General features: G+C 34.9%; 1 protein-coding gene and 1 long non-coding RNA gene across 2 annotated transcripts in view; one reads left to right on the top strand and one right to left on the bottom strand.

The window, feature by feature from the left end:
* The window catches only part of LOC130014230 (uncharacterized), a 37,059-nt gene extending 14,429 nt beyond the window's left edge, over nucleotides 1-22,630 (top strand). The window contains exons 2-3 of the long non-coding RNA XR_008789187.1: nucleotides 21,786-21,883; nucleotides 22,525-22,630. This is a non-coding gene — a long non-coding RNA (uncharacterized LOC130014230). The remainder of the gene's footprint in view (nucleotides 1-21,785; nucleotides 21,884-22,524) is intronic.
* On the bottom strand, nucleotides 7,682-22,707 carry LOC126807840 (epidermal growth factor receptor-like). The gene is made up of 8 exons (XM_056103124.1): nucleotides 22,570-22,707; nucleotides 21,947-22,010; nucleotides 21,577-21,660; nucleotides 20,993-21,215; nucleotides 20,499-20,596; nucleotides 14,840-15,047; nucleotides 13,173-13,340; nucleotides 7,682-12,142 (listed from the first exon to the last, which is right to left on the bottom strand). Exons 3-8 carry the CDS (start codon nucleotides 21,601-21,603, stop codon nucleotides 11,862-11,864), a joined length of 1,005 nt encoding a protein of 334 aa, XP_055959099.1. The 5' UTR covers nucleotides 21,604-21,660; nucleotides 21,947-22,010; nucleotides 22,570-22,707; the 3' UTR covers nucleotides 7,682-11,861.
* Nucleotides 22,708-23,333: the final 626 nt, after the last annotated feature.

The raw sequence follows: 23,333 nt of genomic DNA, 5'->3' as shown, positions 1-23,333 counted from the left end.
TAGTCAGACATCCATGTTATTCTATGGTTGAGGTTGATGTAGACTGTTTAAAACGACTACTGGGTGAAGTAGAAACACCAACAACATTTACCAGTAGTTTTAGTTTGAACCAGATAGTGAAGCTACTTAAGGACTACTTTAGTGATGTTGTAATAATACAAGGATTACCATGGTGTGTACAGGTTAGACGTGGTAGATCATCAAGATTATATATTGGCCTTAAATCGAAGAAAGTAGAAGATAAAACTAATAAAGCTGTTAAAGCTATTTATACAGTAAAACTGTTAAATATCAATGATGAGAGTAAATCACTAGTTGACCAAGGTATAGATACATTTATACCTGGTAATTATATATATGCTGATATAATATCTATAGACTGGGATAAACTACAAGATATAAACAATAGTTTTATAGATGATGACAAGATATTTACTGTACAAACTACTGTTAATATAACTGATGTAGAACGACAGTGAAGACATATAATAAACAATAACAGTTATAGTTATATAATAAACATTAGCCTACATTCATAAACAATAATAGGATCAACTACAGAATGTCAACAAACATAATTTTTGTAAGGTATATATTATCGACATGTTCCCTCTAAATTTTAGTAATTAGTGAGCGCACACATCACGTGGTATGCATATTTCATTTTGTGGCAACAATACGTGGACAATATATTTACAACTCTTTTTGTTTTTGTTGTGATACGGCGATATCTGAGATCTTGAATTATTTGTTCTGTGTGGCCTAATTTTTTGCGCTTGGTTCAACACTTGTGTGTCAATGGCCAGGGGGAACAATGTACATAACTATAAGTGTCGTGTACAAGGTAGGATATACTTAGTCTGTCTAGAACATTTAAAACCACTTCTCGTGGTGTGGACGTAGTAAAATTAATAAGCAATATACAAGTTCTACATCTGACTATTGGAGATGTTTATCTAGTTTTAAATGTTATTAAGCCTTTATTCACATGCTAACTCTCTAGTTCATCAGAAGGCCGTGATATTGAATGAATTAGAACAATCGCGCCATTTGATAATTCATCCTTTTACTTTAAATGGATAATCTAGACTTTGTTTGTTATGGTAGCAACTTGACAATCGAGACTATCTATTAAAAACTTCAAACACTCGTAACTCATTTTTTAAAAATGCATTTTGAACCATTGTAGCAAGAATAGTCAGCTCTTTCTATCAATCTTAAATAAAGCACCCTCACCCGGATTACATTGGTATGTAATTTATCTAGATCTAATTGTTCATATTAATTGTTTGTATCATATATTAATAAAATATTTTAATTTTGTTATATATTGTTCTACCCCACCCAACCCTTCATCACTCAAATGTAAGGGTCAATTGGCCTCGCTCAGTATGGCAACTTGTAATACTATAGGGGTTATTTTAGTTCTATGAAAGGTGCTCTGTTGAATATATTGAAGTGGTTAAACAAATGGGTGACAACCACAAATAGGCTAAGTAGGTATTTTACAAGATTCAAGTTTCTTAAACTAAGTCACAGACATTTTCTGCCACCATCAATTGCTGAAAGTAGGGTACTATCGTCCAGTCATTTCGTGCACCGATTGGTCCAATTAAATAGAATATTGTGAGGCTGTGAGAGGATATCCTGATAATTCAAAATTAATTGAATGTCACTAGATAAGGAAAAACGAGAAAAATAGAAATAGTCCGTACATTTCCTTGTTTTTATTCATTCTATTCTCAATAAAAATACGGTAATGCATGGACTTTTTCTATTTTTCCCGTATCTAGTGACAGTCAATTATTTTTTTGAATTGTCAGATATCCTCCCACAATCTCTTATAACAACTTTTGGTTTTCGAAGGAATTATTAGTGAGCAGAAATTGGCCCTTGTATCTGTTATCACTTGTCACTTCAGTTAGTTATATAGAAGGATAACTCGTGTTTTCCTTTTGCGTTCGTCACTTCCCTTTCTTGAAAGCTTCATAACGCATCTATCGTAGCAATCATCTCTGAGTTAAAATTATATATAGAACGTAACCAGTTCTATCACATAATATGTCATAATGACTGACACCAATATTGTCTTTTGGGGGATTCCAGGAACTGTCCAAGTATATCTAATCCCCCACCCCACCCACTTAAACCTTATTCTAAAAAACACCCCAGGCAAGCTAACTGTACTATATGTACCCGAACTGACCTATTCAGTGATTAGTGTACATTAAACCCTATTTTCTACCCCACCCATAAAAAGAAAACCCTCAAACAAATAAACCTATGCCAGTAGCCTACAGATCATGTTTCTGGTCTGTTAGTGTATTTATTCCACCAGAATTTAGCCCTTTTTACTGACCCTATATATTGACCCTATGTATTGACGCGAAACTCACGAATAGTTTCTTTTCTTAGCTAACTCATTTCGCGCCTGACTGTGCTTGTTTACGCACTAACTGTATAGAGCTGAATTCACGGTACAGTTCTAACTCTTTTAATTTACGATATTCAAACCAGAGGATACATGTATTAAAGGACGCGATACTGCGTCAAGTAACAATTATGTCGGGATTTCCGCTCCATAAATATGACCTACAATAAATAATATAAACAGCGATAAGACTGGGGTATGTTAAAACACTGTTATAGCGGAGATATTTGGTTGGATTGCTTCCATTAATGATGCAAGACTCTATAATATGTTCAATCAGTATGATAACAAAAACTGACAAATATGTAATTTGTGATATATATTACGCTAACGTAGTAGTTGTATAAATTGATGTTACGTCGATGTACTGTGTTCAGTAGTTTATGTGGTGTGGTACTAACTCAACTGAAATTACAACATTGAACTTTGGCCCAGGCACCGTTCATTTGTGTTTTTATATAATCATAGTTAGTATTCAATAACATGGCCGGAATTCTAACAAAACTTCATGTCGTATTTCTAGCCATTACCATCGACGATATCAAGGAGTTTTGTAAGGATAATGTTAATGTCAGAACTTTAATATTTGGCGTTGGTGTTGGACTATGGTGGCTGGTGCGAAAACCCCGAGGGATTCCCCCAGGTCCAAGATTTACGTTACCAATACTAGAAGATCTGTTGTCCCTGGAAGGAGGAGACGGTGATATGAGATTAGCTATAAGACAACTGAGGAAGAAACATGGAGATATATTTAGCGTTTATTTTGGACCGAGATTATTTATATTTATCAATGGTTATGATTTGATTAAAGAAGCTTTGGTGAAAAGGGCCGACATGTTTAGTAACAGACCATCAATGTTTATAAACGATGTAATCAACCAGAAAAAAGGTAAGCAAGGATCCACGTCCAGAAGCGTAATACGTGTTCTCGGAGATACAGTTCTTTGCATAAGCACTCTCCCATCCCTCATATTTCTTAGGTGGACGGGGTCGAGTGGTCTAGTAGTTTAACGCGTGCGCGTGAAATCACAAGCTCTGTCATTAAGTCAAGTGGCGTGTTTCAATTCCCCGGTTGTGCGTGACAAGGAGTAGGGTCACATGTCCAACCTCGTTGGTTTTCTCCGGGTCCTCCGGTTTCCTTCCACTGAAAGATAATACGCGGGAGCAAATTATTGAAATGAATTGAACCCTGTGTTGGTCCCGAAATGACCTAGTCGTGTACTAAAATGGACATTCAGTCTACTGAAATGGACAATCGGTCATGGAAGGTCGGGTCTACTGAAATGGACATTATAGGTTATGGAAGGTCGGGTCTACTGAAATGAACATTCGATTATGGAACACCAGGTCTTATGGAATGTAGACGTATATTTTGAATCCATGTATACTCCTCTCAATGTCGTCAAACCAAATATCACTAAATTATAAAATATCATTTTCAGGGATTGCCTTCACCCCGGGTCAACTATGGAAAGATCAAAGAAAATTTGCTCTAGAAACTTTAAGAGAATTTGGTTTTGGAAAAACGATACTTGAAGACAAAATAAATGAAGAAATTGGCCATTTTGTTGAAATTATTGGAAACCAGAAGGGTGAACAATTTGACATGTGCCGTTTAACACAAGCCTCGGTATCCAACGTGATATCATCTTTAGTTTATGGACAAAGATTTGATTATGAGTATTTAAAGAATATCTGGAGAAGGTCGAGGAGAATTTTTCATGGGTTGAATCCACGACTGTTTTGAATGTCCTACCAATTCTTCGATTCTTACCTGGAGATATGTTTAAGTTTAAGAGAATTGTTCGTAATGTTGCGACCGTTGAGAAAAAGTTGATTGAATCATCTATTAATGATCATGTGAAGAATTATACTATTCAAAAAAAGTAGGGGATATTTGATTTTGGGGGCATAATACTAAAATATGCAAATGACTACGAAAAAAGTCACTATAGAACCTAACAGAAGAAACATTTCCAGTTACATGTGACGCCCAAACGCACCAATAGCTACCGCATGGAATGCAGGTGATGCTTGGGATCATCATGGGGGTCCAACCCAAGATTTGCACGACTCTGACTTTGAATGTTACAGTCATTGTGGCATTGAATTCCAGGGTGGAAACATCAGTTTAATTGTTTTAGTGACCAGAAAACAAATTTTGATATGCGTCGGCTTACCCAAAATGAAAGGTTACGTGCCCTTGGCATGCTACAGATCGGCACAACACAGGCGGTTGTGGCGCGGACGATGAATGTTTCTCAGTCTGTCATAAGCAGGCTATGGCCCAGATACCGTGATACACAATCTGTACAGGACAGACCACGCTCAGGTCGACCAAGGGCGACAACTCAAGCCCAGGATCGATTTATCCGTACCTTGGCCTTGAGAAATCGTGTCATCACAGCAAATCAGATCAGCGCTCGTCTTCAAACAGACACTGGTGTGAGAGTGAGTGGCCAGACGATTCGGAATCGACTGCATAGGATCACCTTCGCGCCCGACGTCCTCGCGTGATCCCTTGTTTGAGAGATCATCACATTCAGGCAAGACGTCGTTGGTGTAGGGATCGTCAACACTGGGATAATCGACGCTGGAGCAATGTGATGTTTTCAGATGAGTCAAGGTTCACTGTTGATTTTTTGGACAGACGTAGGAGGGTGTGGCGTCGTCGAAACGAGCGCTTCCAAGACGTTAACGTCATCAGACATGATCGATTTGGGGGTGGTTCTGTTATGGTGTGGGGAGGCATCACTTTTGCTGGAAGAACGGCTTTACATGTTGTTGCAGGGCGTGTTACAGGCCAGTACTACCGGGACAACATCTTGGCAGTCCATGTTGTGCCGTTCGCACGACGTCATGGCCGCCGTTTCATCTTCCAGGATGACAACGCAAGATGTCACAGGGCCAGGATCGTTACAGGTTACCTCCAACAACAGAACATCACCTTGGCCAGCACTGAGTCCCGACCTCTCCCCCATCGAGCATGTCTGGGACATGCTTGGACAAAGGTTACGTCAACGTCAACAACGTCCTGCCAATGTCCAAGAACTTGCTGCTGCGTTGCAACAGGAATGGGACAATCTGGACCAAAATGACCTTAGACGTCTCATTAGGAGTATGCCACGTCGGATCAATGCTTGTTTGGCAAACAGGGGAGGATTTACCCGTTACTGACTTGGTTGTGATGCTGTGGTAACTTTGCTGTTTGACCCCGGGTATCATTTTACCCTTATAATGGTCAGTCTGTGCCTTACTTAGTCTAACGATCATTTGGAATAAATCGATGAATGTGAACTTCATTTCATTTTGTCATTTGTTTCTTCGTCAGTTTCATTAGGTGACTTTAATAACACTTAAAAATCAAATATCCCCTACTTTTTTTGAATAGTATATTTATAGACAGACAGCGTAAGTTTAGTATGATAATTAATCTGTCTAAATCACGTGATATAGCTTCCGGGTATATCTATATATATATATTTTACTTTTCATTCAAATATATTAAAGGAGCTTAACCTCTAACTATTTTTTTATAATATTCAAAATTAAAAACATGAAGTAGAATTCAATATTGGTCCATTTCAATCACTATTGATATTGTTATCTTGCCATAAGAAATATGGCATCTTAATTATAATATCCAATATTTAATACATAATGAACATTTTAAATTAGGTACACGAGTCGTGTACTCTACTCTATGGTTTCTGACTAATTTTGAAATCATTGTATATATACATTCATATTACTTTGATGTGTGCTTTTAGACCCATTTTGTCCTAATTCAAGGTTCAAATGATAAATATCTTACAGAATCTGTGGATAGATATATATATAAAGCTAAAAATATATTTAAAATTTGGATAAAAATGGTTATGTTGTTGATTTCTTCTTAAAGATGTATTATGTAAGATTTAGATAAAAAAAAACCTGGACTTTCTTGATATACCAGTTGATAAATAGATAATATTGAAAATATCATTCAAATTACTTTATTCTGAGCAAAATTATGACTACTTGAAGTTGAAGCATTGAGAATTTAATACCGTAGCAGCAGTACTTGACAATCAAGACTAAGTCACGATTATCCAGCCTGGATACCTCAGTTATCATATGATCATGGTGTCCAGCTGAATTACTTATTTTTATAAATTTTTAAATTTTAGGTTGGCTTTCATGTAGGTTGAAAAAGAGATTTTATTCAACATATTACGTAATTAACATCAAGGGTCTTATTCACAAAAATTTAAACTAAAATATTTCAAGAATGGTGGCTTTTTTATTGGCGAAAAGATCAAATTTGTACTATGATTTCAAATCTCAACCAATGAAATTGTTGCATCCCTCAAATAATTTAAGTTTTTGTGAATAAGGTCCAAAATTTTCACAAAATTGAGAATTATCGAATTTACATTTGTATTCTGGCCCCTAAAAACATAATTTATTAATAACATTTATTTTAAGCAAATGAATGTAATACATAGTCTCTACCATTCAGATTGTTCTGGGTATCCAAGACTATCTAAAACATGGCTGACAATTGTGTCCCTTTAAAATGGCTACTTTGAAATCACTGCATGAAAATAAAACATTAATTCCAAATAATTTTTTTTAAAAAAACCCCTAAGTTTTGGAATTTCAGTTTATAAAATTTCAATATGATTGATAAAATTTATAAAACTTTTGGTAAATATACAAATAAAATAGGATTTAAAATTGTATTGTATTTATATCAACAGAACAGTGTCTAGTCGTTCGGGATGGGATGAAAGATCCAGGTACCGTTTACACGATGGGCAGCACGTAAACTAAAACAGGATTTACAACTGTCTTTATATAGACCGAACAATGTCTAGTCGTTCGGGATCAGATGAAAGACCTAGGTCCCGTTTACACGATGGGCAGCAAGTAAGCTAAAAGAACCATTAACAGTCAGAAATTGAAATAAAGCGTAGGTCGTAGTGCCACTGTCCAGGTAAAATTCCCCTCATAGCGCACTGTACGATGTATGATTGTCTTCATCAGCCCAGTTTTTGCAGGAAATAAGAACTTTTAAACCCCATTTCATTTCATTATATAGAGAATATTGGCTTAACATAGTTTAAGAAAAGAAATTATGATTTTTGTTTACTTTTGTTTACCTTTTAATGATCTATTTGAACCAATTGATTTTAAAACAACACGTTTCCACGATTTGATTAGAAACTCTAAGCTACTAAACAAAAAAAAATGAAAAAGAAAAAAAAATGATATGGAATTCGTTTTTTAATAAATTAAAATATTTGCTATGTGTCGTATTTGGATTATTACTGATATTAGATCTATGATATATTGAATTAATATGCTCTTTATTACAAGTATTTACAATTACACAGAATTTTATCTTATTAACAATTCCACCAAACCTGATAGCATTTTATATTATGTGAGGTTAAAAATGATAAAACAATTTCTTTCTACAAAAACAAAAAGTTAATTTTATAAATGGGATATCTCTGACCTTATTCATGAAATCGTGAACTAAAATATCTTAAGGATGAAAGGTTTTCATTGGCTGAGGCTTTAAATCCTAGTACAAATTTAAGCTATTAACCAATGAAAAAGCTGCATTCTTAACATATTTTAGTGAACACAGTCCCGGGAGTATATCACTTTGTACACCTTTCCACAAAAACAATTAAAGTTTATTTTTAAAATGGGATATCAGGAGTATAGGTATTAACAGTTGTCATGCACCAGGCAGTAAGAGCATGATTACAATTTCCAGATCATCTTTAATTCTCTGTACATCAGGATGTTTAAATAATTATCTTTAGATATCTGGAGGCTGAAGTACACCACTTTCTACAGACAGGTATCATGCACTAGGCAGCTAGATCCTGGTGTATATAACTTTCTACAGACAGACATCATGCACAAGGCAGCTAGATCCTGGTGTATATAACTTTCTACAGACAGGCATCATGCACTAGGCAGCTAGTTCCTGGTGTATATGACTTTCTACAGACAGGCATCATGCACAAGGCAGCTAGATCCTGGTGTATATAACTTAATACAGACAGGCATCATGCACTAGGCAGCTAGATCCTGGTGTATATGACTTTCTGCAGACAGGCATCATGCACTAGGCAGATAGTGCATGATTACAATTTCCAGTTTATGATATAATTATCTCAAATTATATATATACAATTTAACAATCTTCCAGGGAAGTTTAACTGACTGATTTTTCATGTTTCATTCAAGGCTCATTGGAACAAGCCTGGAAATAAGGCACCTGTCACAGACATTATAAGAGAGAAAGTCAGACTTTGTCAGCCATACTCCCTCTGGTGCCTATCATGGATTTATCTTTATTCCATATTTTAAGGACATTTTCAATACAAGTCCAGCACAAAGTACTAGTTGAGTAGTGACTGATTTTTATGTCCACTACAAATCATTACTTCCAATAATGATATTAGGTCAGCTACCAATAAAACCGTTATTTCCAAATCTGATATTACGTCAGGTACGACTAAAACCCTCAATTCCAAATCTGATATTACGTCAGGTAACTCTAAAACCGTTCATTATTACCCGGACTGAATTATCCCATTTTGAAAATAATTTAACAAATTTCTAAATACAAATGTTTAAATATAACTACGCACACTATCAGTACGCTACCATATAGGCTACTATACATTATATACAATTGATATTTACAACACAACAAACAATAAAAATATGAAATGTGGGACATTTAAATTTCTATCATTAAAATCTAGCATAAAAATCCATATATTATTATATAATTCACTAAACTTGTAATTTTCTACAATATTTTAAATTATCTTTAAAAATTAAATTAATCAACAATGTGTAACACTTTCAGATATTGACTTAAGGTTTTTTAGCAAGTGGGCTGATACCATCCGAGCCTTTCGCTACTATAGATTGTCTACCCCTGGTATGGATTGATCAGGTCATCTAGGAGATATAGGGTATAGACTGAGTTATTGTTGTCTTACGCAGGTTATCTAGGAGAGAGAGAGAGGGAAATGAGGTTAACATCCACTCAAGCGCTTATATCGTTATCCATATCCCCCGTTATTAATTCTACTATTGTAAACCTTCTTACACAAAACAGTTCTTTGTCACCTAAAGAAGAGACATTTTTTAAACCAGATGGTGATGTGAAGAATTCCATAACACAACTAGTCTAACCTACTTGAGCTTAATCTTCCCAAAAGGATTCGCAATCAATGAGTTTACAACATGAAACGGATCACCTCCAGAACGACAGGCAAGTTTTCCGTATAGAAATTCCTACCTCTCTCAAACCTGATCTCCTTGCCAAATGGTCTGATCTCAACCCCGCAAGACTAATCTTCCCAAAATAAACAGAAATAGACTAAGCTATTTTCCTTAATTCCGCGTGACTGGATAAGCGTGAATTTCTTTACTTCCTCTTAAAAACACATTTAATATTTATCTCCCTTCAACAAAACACATTCATAAATTAAAAACAAAAACATTTATGGATTTTTTTTTTCAAACATGGAGATTTTGATTTGGCACAAGGAAAGAAAAGCAGTAGTTCTTCTTGTTTTTTCATATAAAAAGAGGCTGGTTGATCTAACCTTTCATATTATGATTCTCTATTATCAAGTCAGTCAAACAATAAAATCACAACCACTACTTACAATTAATACAGGAATTAAAGTGGCATGCATACATATTTGTTTTTTTTTAAAAAAAGCTACTCATTAACTAAGCAAAATCAAAATGCGATTGGTCTATATATAAATCACTAACCAATCAGATACATGGAAGAATTTGTTACAGTGATTGTAACAGACATTTTTAAATTACATCATATATATATATATAAACAAAGCTTTAATTGTTGAAGTTAACTGATGCAGTAGATAGATTGACTAACCATCATTGGACACCATTTTCAAACGGACTCATTTCACAATTTCTAACTCAACTATTGGTTAATTATAGTGTCACATGATATGTCACATGATCAGTTCATATGTCACATGATCAGTTCATCAGAATTTTATTGGATAATCATGATGTCACATGACTGTCATATGATCAGTTTATCAGCATGTCATTGGATAATGATGATGTCACCATAGTTTTATCCCACTGGATAAATGCTGCATATTACATGATTATGTACTGGCATTATTGGGTAACTGAAATATGATTTTTTGCATTGAGCTTTGTTCTCTCCATCCGTCTTCACGCTATAAATACTGGTGTATGATATATTGGATATAGTTGTTTTTATTTTATTTTATAACGATTTGCCCTATTTTTTGCAACAAATAACAATCTTAGGTGTATGCTCCTTATGTTGACAAATCAACGTACATTTCATAGCTTCCATCATTCAGTTTTATATCTCAATATTAGTCTTTCTCTACAAGACGGTATTTGAATCATCGTAGTCGAGACTCGTCTCTATTTTAATCATCCTGGTCAAGACACCAGACAGTACTTGAATCATCGTGGTCAAGACTCTAGACTGTCCTTCAATTCAGTGTTCAGTTTGATTCAAGCTTTGTGTTATGGCAGTGTTTAATATCATGTTTTTGCCCCTGGTTGTAACATAAGCGTTGAATACAACAAGCCATTGTCAACTCTACACTTAGTGTATGAATTACAGCAGGTATTTACACCTGTACTAAATATCCTAACATCTCGACACTGGACTTTATTTGACCCTCCCCCCATATTTTTACTACAAATTCGTCAGCACTTATTTAAAACGAGTGGTAAACTATGACTTCGTTTTGTCCAGAGAATGTACGAGTCACAATATATATCAGCACATATGTTATCTCTTCAACCAACAACGACGGGAGAATCTGATTATTGTTCTTCGTTCCGACACTATTTGTAGGACCAGTTCACACTCCAATTGAATTGATTTGTTAAGTTGGATACCGAAGGTCGATACTAGTTGGATACCGTAGGCCTATACTAGTTGGATACCGTAGGTCGATACTAGTTGGATACCGTAGGCCTATACTAGTTAGATAACGTAGGCCTATACTACTTCCATACAATTAGCTGTTTTATTACACTCCAACATCCATTTTATCTCACGATAACCGAAAACACAACATGAATAAGCTTATAACACAGCAACAGTAAAATCATGTGACTGGTCACATGGTGTGTCACATGATTCTTCCTAAGTCACATGTCATATCACATGATTCTTCCTTAGTCACATGATCCTGTTGTTTCACATTTAGGCCTAGCTCATAACATAAAATAGTTCACACATCAACTTTCACTAATCACATGACCTAGTCACATGATGTATCACACAGTTCAATCTATATTAAATCATGTGACCAGATTCACTGAACTGACGGAGAGTCTATTCTGTAACGGGGGGAGGGTAGATAACTCTGGGCTAAATACTTGTTTCAATACCACCCTCATTACTATTCACTCTTAATATTAATTGTTTTTTCTCCAAGGGAGACAACTGATTAATGTCATTATAATAGTTTAGATTTCTGGGTTTAGGTAACGGAGCAGGTATCCCCGATTTATTAACGCCATTTTGCTTGGGTGTATCGAAATATTCAGGATTATCTATGGCCTGTGTCAATGGTTTATTAACAGCCTCCTCTTCTGTAGCTTCATATTCCTCTTCTTCGTCAAAAACATCTCTTTCATTCTGATAATAACCTGTAAATATAACACACTCTGATAATAACCTGTAAATATAACACACTCTGATAATAACCTGTAAATATAACACACACTCTGATAATAACCTGTAAATATAACACACACTCTGATAATAACATGTAATATAAAAACATACTCTGATAATAACCTGTAAATATAACACACACTCTGATAATAACCTGTAAATATAACACACACTCTGATAATAACATGTAATATAAAAACATACTCTAATAATAACCTGTAAATATAACACATACTCTGATAATAACCTGTAAATATAACACACATTCTGATAATAACCTGTAAATATAACACATACTCTGATAATAACCTGTAAATATAACACATACTCTGATAATAACCTGTAAATATAACACATACTCTGATAATAACCTATAAATATAACACATACTCTATCTATAAATATAACACACACTCTGGTAATAACCTGTAAATATAACACATACTCTGATAATAACCTGTAAATATAACACATACTCTGATAATAACTGTAAATATAACACATACTCTGATAATAACCTGTAAATATAACACACTCCGATAATAACCTGTAAATATAACACATACTCTGATAATACCCTGTAAATATAACACACTCCGATAATAACCTGTAAATATAACACACATTCTGATAATATCCTGTAAATATAACACATACTCTGATAATACCCTGTAAATATAACACACTCCGATAATAACCTGTAAATATAACACACATTCTGATAATATCCTGTAAATATAACACATACACTGACAATAACCTGTAAATATTTCCACTAACCAGGAGGTCACAAGAAAGTTCCCCAGCATTCTTCAACATAATTTTGTATTCTCTCTTTGTCAGTTGTGCAGGAAGAAGGGCAATGAACAACAATTAGTAAATAAGATGGAACAAAAAACTGAGGGGGAAATGTCCCTCATAGCATGGTGTATCCCTGTTTCATTAGTCAGATTTATGCAGGAAAGTAAAAGGCTAACCCCGGTTTCATTTAATTTCTCTTACCTTTATCGTTAAGGTCCATATAAGCAGGTGGTATTTGTGATTTGGGTTGCAGGTAATCATCTTCATCAACTGGTAGGTGTAAAGGCACATCTCGTTTGTAAGGCAATCCTCCATTCCTCTCATCGCCACCGTTTAACAACAACATCGGTAAACCTAATTCTATGTCATCTGAAAACAGATCATAGCAGATGTGTCAACTAATCTGTATTTTCCCAGAGGCTCATGTATTTACGACACCTGTCTCGTATCGCATTCACAGGTGGACAAATCTCATCAAAAATTTCATATATACCAATGCTACTTTTACTCCCCCTTTTAATGTTGGGGAAGGTCAACATTTTACGTTCTTGTGTCAAATATAATCCTGTATGGTCTTAATCTCAGTAGTCAAATCTTTGGTCTACCAAAATACTACAGTACATTTTTATATCAAATCATCATTACCATGAGGTGCAATATGCACCATAGAAAACCAGCGGCTGCCAGGCAGGATACGCCCACATTTTCGAGAGATGGATAGAGAACAAGCTAACAAGAAAGTGATTTTTCCTACAATCAAGGGCCATAATTCAGGATATTAGAATTCGATATGCACAAATATCGAAAGGAACTGAATGAACGGCAGCCAATTTGTCTGTCAATTTTGGGCTGATTTTCACGAAATTCGAACTCAGTCGTCCTCAAGGTGTAACGGTGATATAATAATACGTTTTTTTAAATCGGATAAAAATTATGACCTCTATAGGATCCACAAGCTAAAAACGCAATTTTTCGTACAATCAGGGGACATAATTCAGGAAGTTATGGTCCGATATGTGCGAATATCGAAAGGAACCAAGATCTTTGGGTTATAAACTTATATTTCAAGTTTCAACAAAATCGGATAAAAATTGTGACCTCTATAGGGTCCACAACCTTGATATAACATATTCTTATGTTATTCCAGAACGAACGGCGGCCATTTTGTCTGTCAATTTTGGGCCGATTTTCACGAAATTCGAACTCAGTCGTCCTTAGGGTGTAACGGTGATATAGTAATACGGTTTTTTAAATCGGATAAAAATTATGACTTCTATAGGATCCACAAGCTAAAAACGTGATTTTTCGTACAATCAGGGGCCATAATTCAGTAAGTTACTGTCCGATATGCGCGAATATCGAAAGGAACAGAGATCTTTGGGTTATAAACTTAAATTTCAAGTTTCAACAAAATCGGATCAAAATTGTAACCTCTATAGGGTCCACAAGCTAAAAACGTGATTTTTCGTACAAACAGGGGCCATAATCCATGAAGTTTCGATCCGATACATGCCAATATCGAAAGCAGCTGAGATCTTTTGGGGATACACCTATATTTCAAGTTTCGTCGAAATCGGATAAGAATTGTGACCTGTAGAGAGTCCACAAATAATTGTGGACGGGCGGACGGACGTCCGGACGGACAGGGGCGACGGCATAATACGTCCACATGAAAATGTGAGCGTATAAAAATGGTCCAATATGCCACATGGAATGGTCCAATATGCCACATGAAATGGTCCAATATGCCACATACCTCCATCACAGTTACATGTTAGTATATAATGTATATACAGGATATATACAGTCAACATTTCTCTAAACCCTTAAGGAAAACACCCCAAAAATATAACAATATGTCAATTTACCTTTATCTTTTAAGAATTTGACAGGATCTGAGCTATACCGTGAATTGATGCTATCACCACGCCCTCTGGTTGGGGATGTCTGTCGCTGTTGACGTGCTTGAACAGCGTTATCAAGATGAGCATACCGTTTTTCTCGTCGAGGCTTGCTGGCTCCTGGAAACTTTCCATCAATTTGTGATGCCCCTTCCATGCCAGGTAATAAAGGTACCTATCAAATATCATATTATGTTAAAGGTGACTTGAAAATACAGAGTTGCCAGTCAACAAATACATGCTGACGAACAATGTTTTCAATGGTAGCTTTTAAGTTTTGGGGGTTAGAGACAATGACTTCACAGTAAATTTATGAACATCTCTTGTATTAACTGTTTCATGGTAACAGGTACTGAATTCTGTATAAGGAAGGTAACCCTAATGATGTATTGAATGTTTCATGGTAACAGGTACTGAATTCTGTATAAGGGAGGTAACCCTAATGATGTATTGAATGTTTCATGGTAACAGGTACTGAATTCTACATAGCGAGGTAACTCTACTGATGTGGTTTCATGTTACATGTCAGTACGGTAATCTTTGTACAAAATTAGTTAAGACATAGGAGTTTTCGTGACGTCAAGCCAAACGTTGGTATTTTAATAAAGGAAGACAGTTGTCAGGTGAGATAGTTGTATTTTTATGTCATTTCCCTTAAAAATCTGGAACCATAAATTGATGAATTAATTGATTGGGAGAACAGTAAAGACGGGTGGACGATAGTATCTTCCCATTATCAGGAATCTCTTCATGCAACATAGAGGACATCCTCGGTATCTCCAGTGGTTCCTCTGGTTTTTCAGGTGGTTTCCTCCTTGTCAGTGGTGCAGGAGGGAAGGATTTACAAGGAGCAGTGTCTAGTTTTTCAGATGGGATGTAAAACTTAGGTCCCGTGAACACATTGAGTGCATGTAAAAGAACCCTTAACAGTAGGAATTAGAAATAAGAGTAGACCATAGTACCACTGTCAGTGTAAATTGTTCCCCATATCACTCATAGATCAGTCAGTGCAGAAAACTAGAACAATAAACCATATTTCATGCAACTTATAATGGATATTTAACAATATTATAATTCATATCTTAATCTGAAAAAAACTCTCATCATTTTCACAACAATCAGGTCTGGTAACAACAAAAAACAACAAGTACAAAGAGGTTACGACATCAATTTCTGTGCCGACTAAACACCAACATTCAGATGAGTTAACATTCAGGTGTAGTCATTCAAACGTTAATTACCTCACTAACGAGCTAATTAAATTACCTGTCAATTTACCGATTTGAGAAACAGGTATTAAATATTATTTTCTTTCAGAGGTGTCCGGACCCACCCTTGATCACACAGAGCATATTTTTTCCTGCGATAAATCACGGAACAAACTACCGTGCAAAGCAGTGTCGCTATTTTGGCATCACACCACTCGAATACTACACATAAATGAGTAGAAATCTAGTCTCAGTGCTTCTGATTTTATCAAATTCTTGGGTACCTCAGGACACCCGGCCCCACCCTCCTCTATTCAAATCCCCCTGAACACGTCCATGCTGTCTTCATTTAAGGTAATTTACAAAAAATTCAAAATGGAAGACGTTGATACATTATAACACAAACTTATTCATTATTGAATCGCAAAGATCTTGATTCTTGTTGTTTTTTGTTTTTGTTCAGCGTTCTGCTAGAGTTATCTACCTTGACTTGTGCGTTATTATTATCGTGAGACTCGTCCGAGTTCAAATGCGGTTGTAAATAATCATCTGCTTCAACGACCTCTTCCGGTCCGTCGATGGCCACGCTCATGCTCCTCATCAGATCATGTTTGTCGTATGATCAGTTTGTCTCCCTTTAATAAAACATCACAGATACATATATATATATAGAAATCTGACAAACGTTGGATTTGTAAATCTACACATCATGTCAATCAGAGTAGTTTAAACTCTTTGTCAAATTTTTTCTAATCTTGCATTCTTTGGACAATATCTAATATTTCACAGCTAAACCAACATCTTTCAACATAACAGATATATACACACATAGTACGTACATATAGAAATCTGATAAACAGATATATATATATATATACACACATAGTACATACATATAGAAATCTGATACACTCTTGGATTTGTAAATCTTTGCTAAAATCTTTTGATGGGCCTCATTGATTATGCTAGATTCCCACTGTCGTGTGATGTGTTACGATAGGATTGTCCAAACAGAAAGCAGGAACAAATAAAATCAACAAATAGGACAAAAACAGAAAAAATAGCTTAATTAATTAGGAAACAAAAAACCCTCCTAATCCCAAACAAAAAAAACCTTCTTAGTGCCGAAGCAAAATAAAAGAAGCAACTGAATCATGAAGAGAACCAATATGTTAATGATAGTAGTATGGGGAGAGCCACGGTGGCTCAGTGGGTAAGACACTGGCTCGCTATCCTCGAGGCCACGTGTCCGATCCCTGCATTAGCCGAGAAAGTTCATGAGGATTTTCCGGCGTGGTTTTTCCCTTGTCAGGACGGTGCAGGATGGAGGACCTGACAAGGACAGCTGTCTAGTCGTTCGGATGGGTTGAAAAACCGAGGTCTTGGCATGTACGTAAAAGATCCCTCGGCAGTTGAAATTCCATATATAAGAGTAGGCCATAGTGCCGCTGCCAGGGCAAAATTTCCCTCACAGCACACTGTATGGCATATGTCCATCTTCATTAGCGTCCTTATGTTCTGCTCCTACTGGGCTAATGTAGATGGGAGAACAGTAGGACGTTAAACTCCATTTCATTTCAGTATTATGGGGGATACTCAATTGAACATTCTGGAATTGTATTCTCTCATTCCACGCATGTCCTGATTGCATATGAAAATGTCTCAATTGCGCACTTTTATGAAGAATAAGAACAAGGGCCTCACGAATCAGACACCCTAACAATTATTTTTAGTATCAATTTATAATTTTTATCTTTTGATAATTTTCATCAAAGTCATAAACAAAACACTTCATTTGACTGACGGTACCAAAAAATCATTCACAAAAGGTCATTAGGGTTTTTTTTGGTACTCTTATGTGAAGGGCGATAGCATTAGTTGACTGGGCTGACAATTATTTATCTATCAAAGTACGAATGGTCCTTAGCACCGCCGCCTTGGCAAATGATTACTTAATCAATCTCATTTATTATCAACGACAGTCGAGATGCGCAATAGTTATACACTCAGTAGAGTAAATATTATTTTGAATTTGGAATATGATTCACCATATCCAGATGTCTGAATGCGTACGACATGTCTGACATATACAGGTGAAACAGCAACCATTGTTAACCCCCATTTCATTTGAACACCTGTAGCTACCTGTCTGTCTTTCTGTAACAAGCTACATCTAGTCACGATGCACATGTGAACTAGTTTATACAACTTGTATTAACAACAGAATAATTCATCATGTTATTCAGATTCAGTTAGTTAACATGCTTTTTATATTGTCTTAATCCTAAATATTAAAACATGCAAAACATTCACTTTTCTTCTTTATTTTAGGTTAATTGTTTTTTTATCAAAGAAGGATTTAGAGTGTACCCTCCCAAAATAAATATCTAGCAGGGTTTTATTTTATCAAAATGGAGTTTAGAGTGAACTCTCCGAAAATAAATATCTAGAGGGGTTTTTCTTAACAAAAAGGGGTTTCGAGTGAACTCTCCCAAAATAAGTATCTAGAGGTTTTTTGGGGTTCTTTTTTCTTATCAAAAAGGAGTTTAGAGTGAACCCTACCAAATTCAACATCTAGATTTTTGCATCAAAAAATGGGTTTAGGGTGTATTCTCTCCCAACATAATTCTTGTTTTTTTATGATCTTTGCTAGAAAATGTCCAGTATTTTCAGGTATTTTATATGACAAATAATTAATTTGGGAGAATTTTGGGAACTTCATATTTATTTAGTGCAGATGAAATTAGCAATTTGGTATAAGTGTATCTTTTAATTTTGATGTTAAATTGTTTATATTAGATAACTTGTAAATTTCTACAGTTCATGCAGGATTTATTGAAATACAAATTACAACCATTCCATTGCTAGAAACAATCCACTAGCCACATCAGTCTCTGTGTCTATAGATGAATGGATATCCCTGTGTTCAGAATATCCTTTCAAATATAAGCCTACTGTGTGTATTATTCTACTTTCATTTTGGTTTAAAGAAATAGTTCATTTCGAGTATGACATGAGTATATAAAATACCGATACAATGGATTTGAAAATAAGCTGAAACTTATATCAATTCATTTTATCAAAAACGTTATAGCCCTATTTACACATATCTGATAAATGTTTGAAAGTTATTAGGCCTATTTTATCAAACACGTTATAGCCCTATTTACACCTCTTCTCCATGTTGGGAAGTTATTTAGTTAAATATCATTTCATCAAAAACGTTATAATGAAACATATCTGATACACTAAGTCATGCGGTGTGGTTTCAATCAGAAATAGAGTACGGGGTTATTTGCCTAATCTACTGGGGTTTCTCCAGACCCCCCACGTACAAGTGAATTATTCAATTAAAATTGTACTATGTGTTAGTCCCAAAATGATCTATTTTGTGTTAATTGGATGTTAAACCCCATATCCTCTCTTTCATTCGCTCTACTGGTGTAAAATAGCAATTTAAATTTAAATAAGTAAATTTTAAGGATATAGCATTTTGAATGGTTGCGAATTGATATGCTAATACATATTTTATCTCTCGACCTCAACCAATGAAATAACAAGATTCTAAAAAAATAAATAACCGCCATTATTACTATTTTCAAGAAAATTAGTCCCCAATCAAATGACAGACAAAACTCCTCTACTAAAAAATAATGACAATGATAAAGTGCATGATGGGATATGATGAAAGGGGAGGTAACTGCAACAGTCACGATACAACATGCCAATAAACCAGATGATCAAGTCTACCTGAAGAGAAGTATCAGCAGAATTTTGCGCATTATTTTCCGCTTCCGCCCCATTGGACACTCCTGATAGGCGTTTTAGAACGTCACCCTTTAAAGTTAATTTATATAATCCTATATTTAAAATGTGTACGATTGAATTCAGGACATATTAAGCATAATTCAAACTTTAACGTTTCTAAATTCTTTTTTATATTTAACTGATAAACCATAAAATAACTAAAAACAATGACCAGTCAGGAAATTTTAAGCATAATTCAAAAATTAACATTTTTTTTTTTAACATTTAAATAAAAAATCATAAATCACAATAACTCAAAATTTTAAGCATAATTAAAAAAAAATTAACATTTTGTATTTTTTTTGGGACATTTAAATGATAAATGATAGATAATAAAAACTCAAATATAATCAACAATAAAAAATATCTCAAAAAAGAATTTATACGGTACGGTAATAAAACTGTCCATGAGAAATTTCACAGCAAATTTTATTCTATTTTATTTTTTTCATTAAAATAATGTTTATAGACACAGAAATCGATCTTATTTACAAATTACATATAAATTTAAAACAAATAAATAAAATATTAAAAGATATGTAGAGACTAACTCAGAGGAAATATAGATGAATAAGTTTATAAAAAAACATTAAATATAAATGGCATCTTACCTGAATGACGAGATATCGACCAGGATCTCGTGCCATCTTTGAAAATTCTTCCTGCAACTCCAAGAAAGATGGCCGACTTTCTGCATCCAACATCCAACCTATAGCAAGATATTATATATGACATTTAATTTTGTATGTATTTTTTCCAGGGCAAGTGAATAACTGGATATAGTACATAGCTCCTTTTTTTCTACAAAAGTTTTCTTGCTTAAGCAACAATGACAAGGTGAACTGACAAACTAGGTCATTTCAGGACTAACATATGGCTCAATTTTACTTCAATAATTTGCTTGCACGTAGGGGTCTTTAGCAGTGGGAGGAAACTGGAAGACCTGGAGAAAACCCCTGAGGTTGGACAGGTGACTCTATCCCTTGTCACGTACAACCCTGGAATCAACACCATAACACTTGACTCAATGACAGACCATGTAATGTGCACACGTCAACCCATTAGACCATCCCCTCCCAGAAGAGTTCAATACCCCGGTACTTACATTTTATCATGATCATATAGACGTCAATAGTACAACAATGTGGTTGTGGGAGTCGTTCCCCTTTCTCTAACAGATCGGGAACATCCCGGGCACGAATACTGTCGTATGGTTTCTGTCCATATGTCATTAATTCCCAGACGGTAACACCGTAACTCCAGACGTCACTTTTATGTGTAAATATTCTGTGTTGTATACATTCTAACGCCAGCCATTTTATAGGCATCTGAAATAATCAAATAGAAATAAAATTAAAGGGGTTTAACGTCCTACTGTTCTGCTCCGACTGAGCTAATGAAGACTGGCATACGCCATACAGTGTGCTATGAGGGAAATTTTCATGGGCAGCAGCACTATGGCCTACTCTTATATTGGATTTGATATAAGAGTAGGCAACAGTGCCACTTCGCTGGCAAAATGTCCTTCATAGCACACCGTATGGCGAATGTCCGTCTTCATTAAATCCTCTTTCATTTCATAATAAACAAGGCCCTTTAATACTAAAAGGTATCCACTGACATTTCTTCATATAAAATTTACAGGTATGAAACGTATTTAATCAAGATATAAGTAATCTGTCTACTCACCTGCAGCCTGATAGACTTCTTCATCATAATCCAATAATTTCGCTAATCCAAAATCTGTAATCTTTACCTGGGTTGGTGTATGTACTGAAATAAATAAAATCAAAATATTCATAAAATATTCAACACTATCTATTAATGTCTTTTCTCTCTATATCTTTTTATGTTCCAGTAGTTTAACAGATTTAATTTCTTTGTCCAAACTGTTTCAGGTTTATTCAGTCTGGTTCCAGTTTGTGTGCACTTTGGAAGATCCAGCAAGGGAAGATGTCTTGGCATCTCGAACAGTAGTACATGCTTTGAAGCAAGAGTATGCTAACGGTTGCTCCATAAACAAAATATACAAAATAAAATGATCTATATTAAAACTTACACAGAACATTTCTAGCTTCCAAATCTCTGTGAACAATACCTCTCTCTTCTAAATAAACCATACCCTAAAAAAAATAAACAAATTTTCCGACTTAAAGATACATTATGTAAGATTTAGATAAAGAACTAGCTATTCTTGCTATAATAGTTCGAAAGTAGATGATGTAAAATGAATAATTTGAAAATTTCATTCAAATTACTCTATTGCAAGCGAAGATATTAGCCTTTGAAGGTTTGACAGACGTGTGCAATAATTTCAACTACCGTACTGGTTGATCGAAGCTAAGTCTCGGTCCTCCATATTTCATAAAATCAAAGTATCGCTGAACCATTCTAATCTATTTAATATTGGAGAAATCTGATGCCATCTAGAGTTGATTAAGGCCTGGATCAGTTAATTAATGTCTAATTAATACTTTAGAAAACATTTCAGACCTAAAGAAAGACCTACAATAGGCAGATTTAGCTCTTGCATAATGCATGTTTAAAAAATCCTATCTGTGGCTCAGTGCGTAAGGTGCTAGCTTGTTAACTCCCCCTTGTCAGTGTTGAATCTTAAGAATTGTTGGGGTTTTTCAGGAACTAAAAGAGTGTTTTTGTGGATAAAACTGCGATTCTACTCACCTTAGCTATTTGTGTACACCAATTCAACAAAACTTTCGATCCAATGTGATCTTTGTTTTTTCGCACGTAATCCAGAAGACATCCGAGAGGCATGAGCTGCGTTATTAACATCATTTGTGCCGTCATACAGACTGCCAATATCCTGACACAATACTGATGTTCTACTGACGACATGACACGAGCCTCTTCCAACAATTCTTTATTCTGATTGGGTGTGGTTCCTTCCTGTAAAACTTTTATAGCCACAGGAATTTTAACATTTTCACCTTCTGGAATCCAAAATCCCTAGAAAAAAAAAAGCAGCGAAAAACAAATAATTATAAAATATATTTTCTCTAGTTGAATGTTTGCAATTGTTACATGACTAGAATGGAATTTGACATCGTGTCATCACAATACTTTGGTTATTTTGAGACTAACATATGGTTAATGTATCATCAACACTATATACCTCTGGTTATTTTGAGACTAACATATGGTTAATGTCTCATCAACACGATACTTTGGTTATTTTGACACTAACATATGGTTAATGTATCATCAACACTATATACCTCTGGTTATTTTGAGACTAACATATAGTTAATGTCTCGTCAACACAATACCTTTGGTTATTTTGAGACTAACATATGGTTAATGTATCATCAACACAATACTTTTGGTTATTTTGAGACTAACATATAGTAATTGTAATTCTTATGGTCATATATACAATAGAAGGGGTAGAATTTTGCCCAAACAGTGGAATTTTTATCTACACCTTT

This window comes from Patella vulgata, chromosome 9, assembly GCF_932274485.2.
Source record: "Patella vulgata chromosome 9, xgPatVulg1.2, whole genome shotgun sequence".
Lineage (NCBI taxonomy): Eukaryota > Metazoa > Mollusca > Gastropoda > Patellidae > Patella > Patella vulgata.
This window is presented reverse-complemented; position numbering and strand designations above follow the sequence as displayed.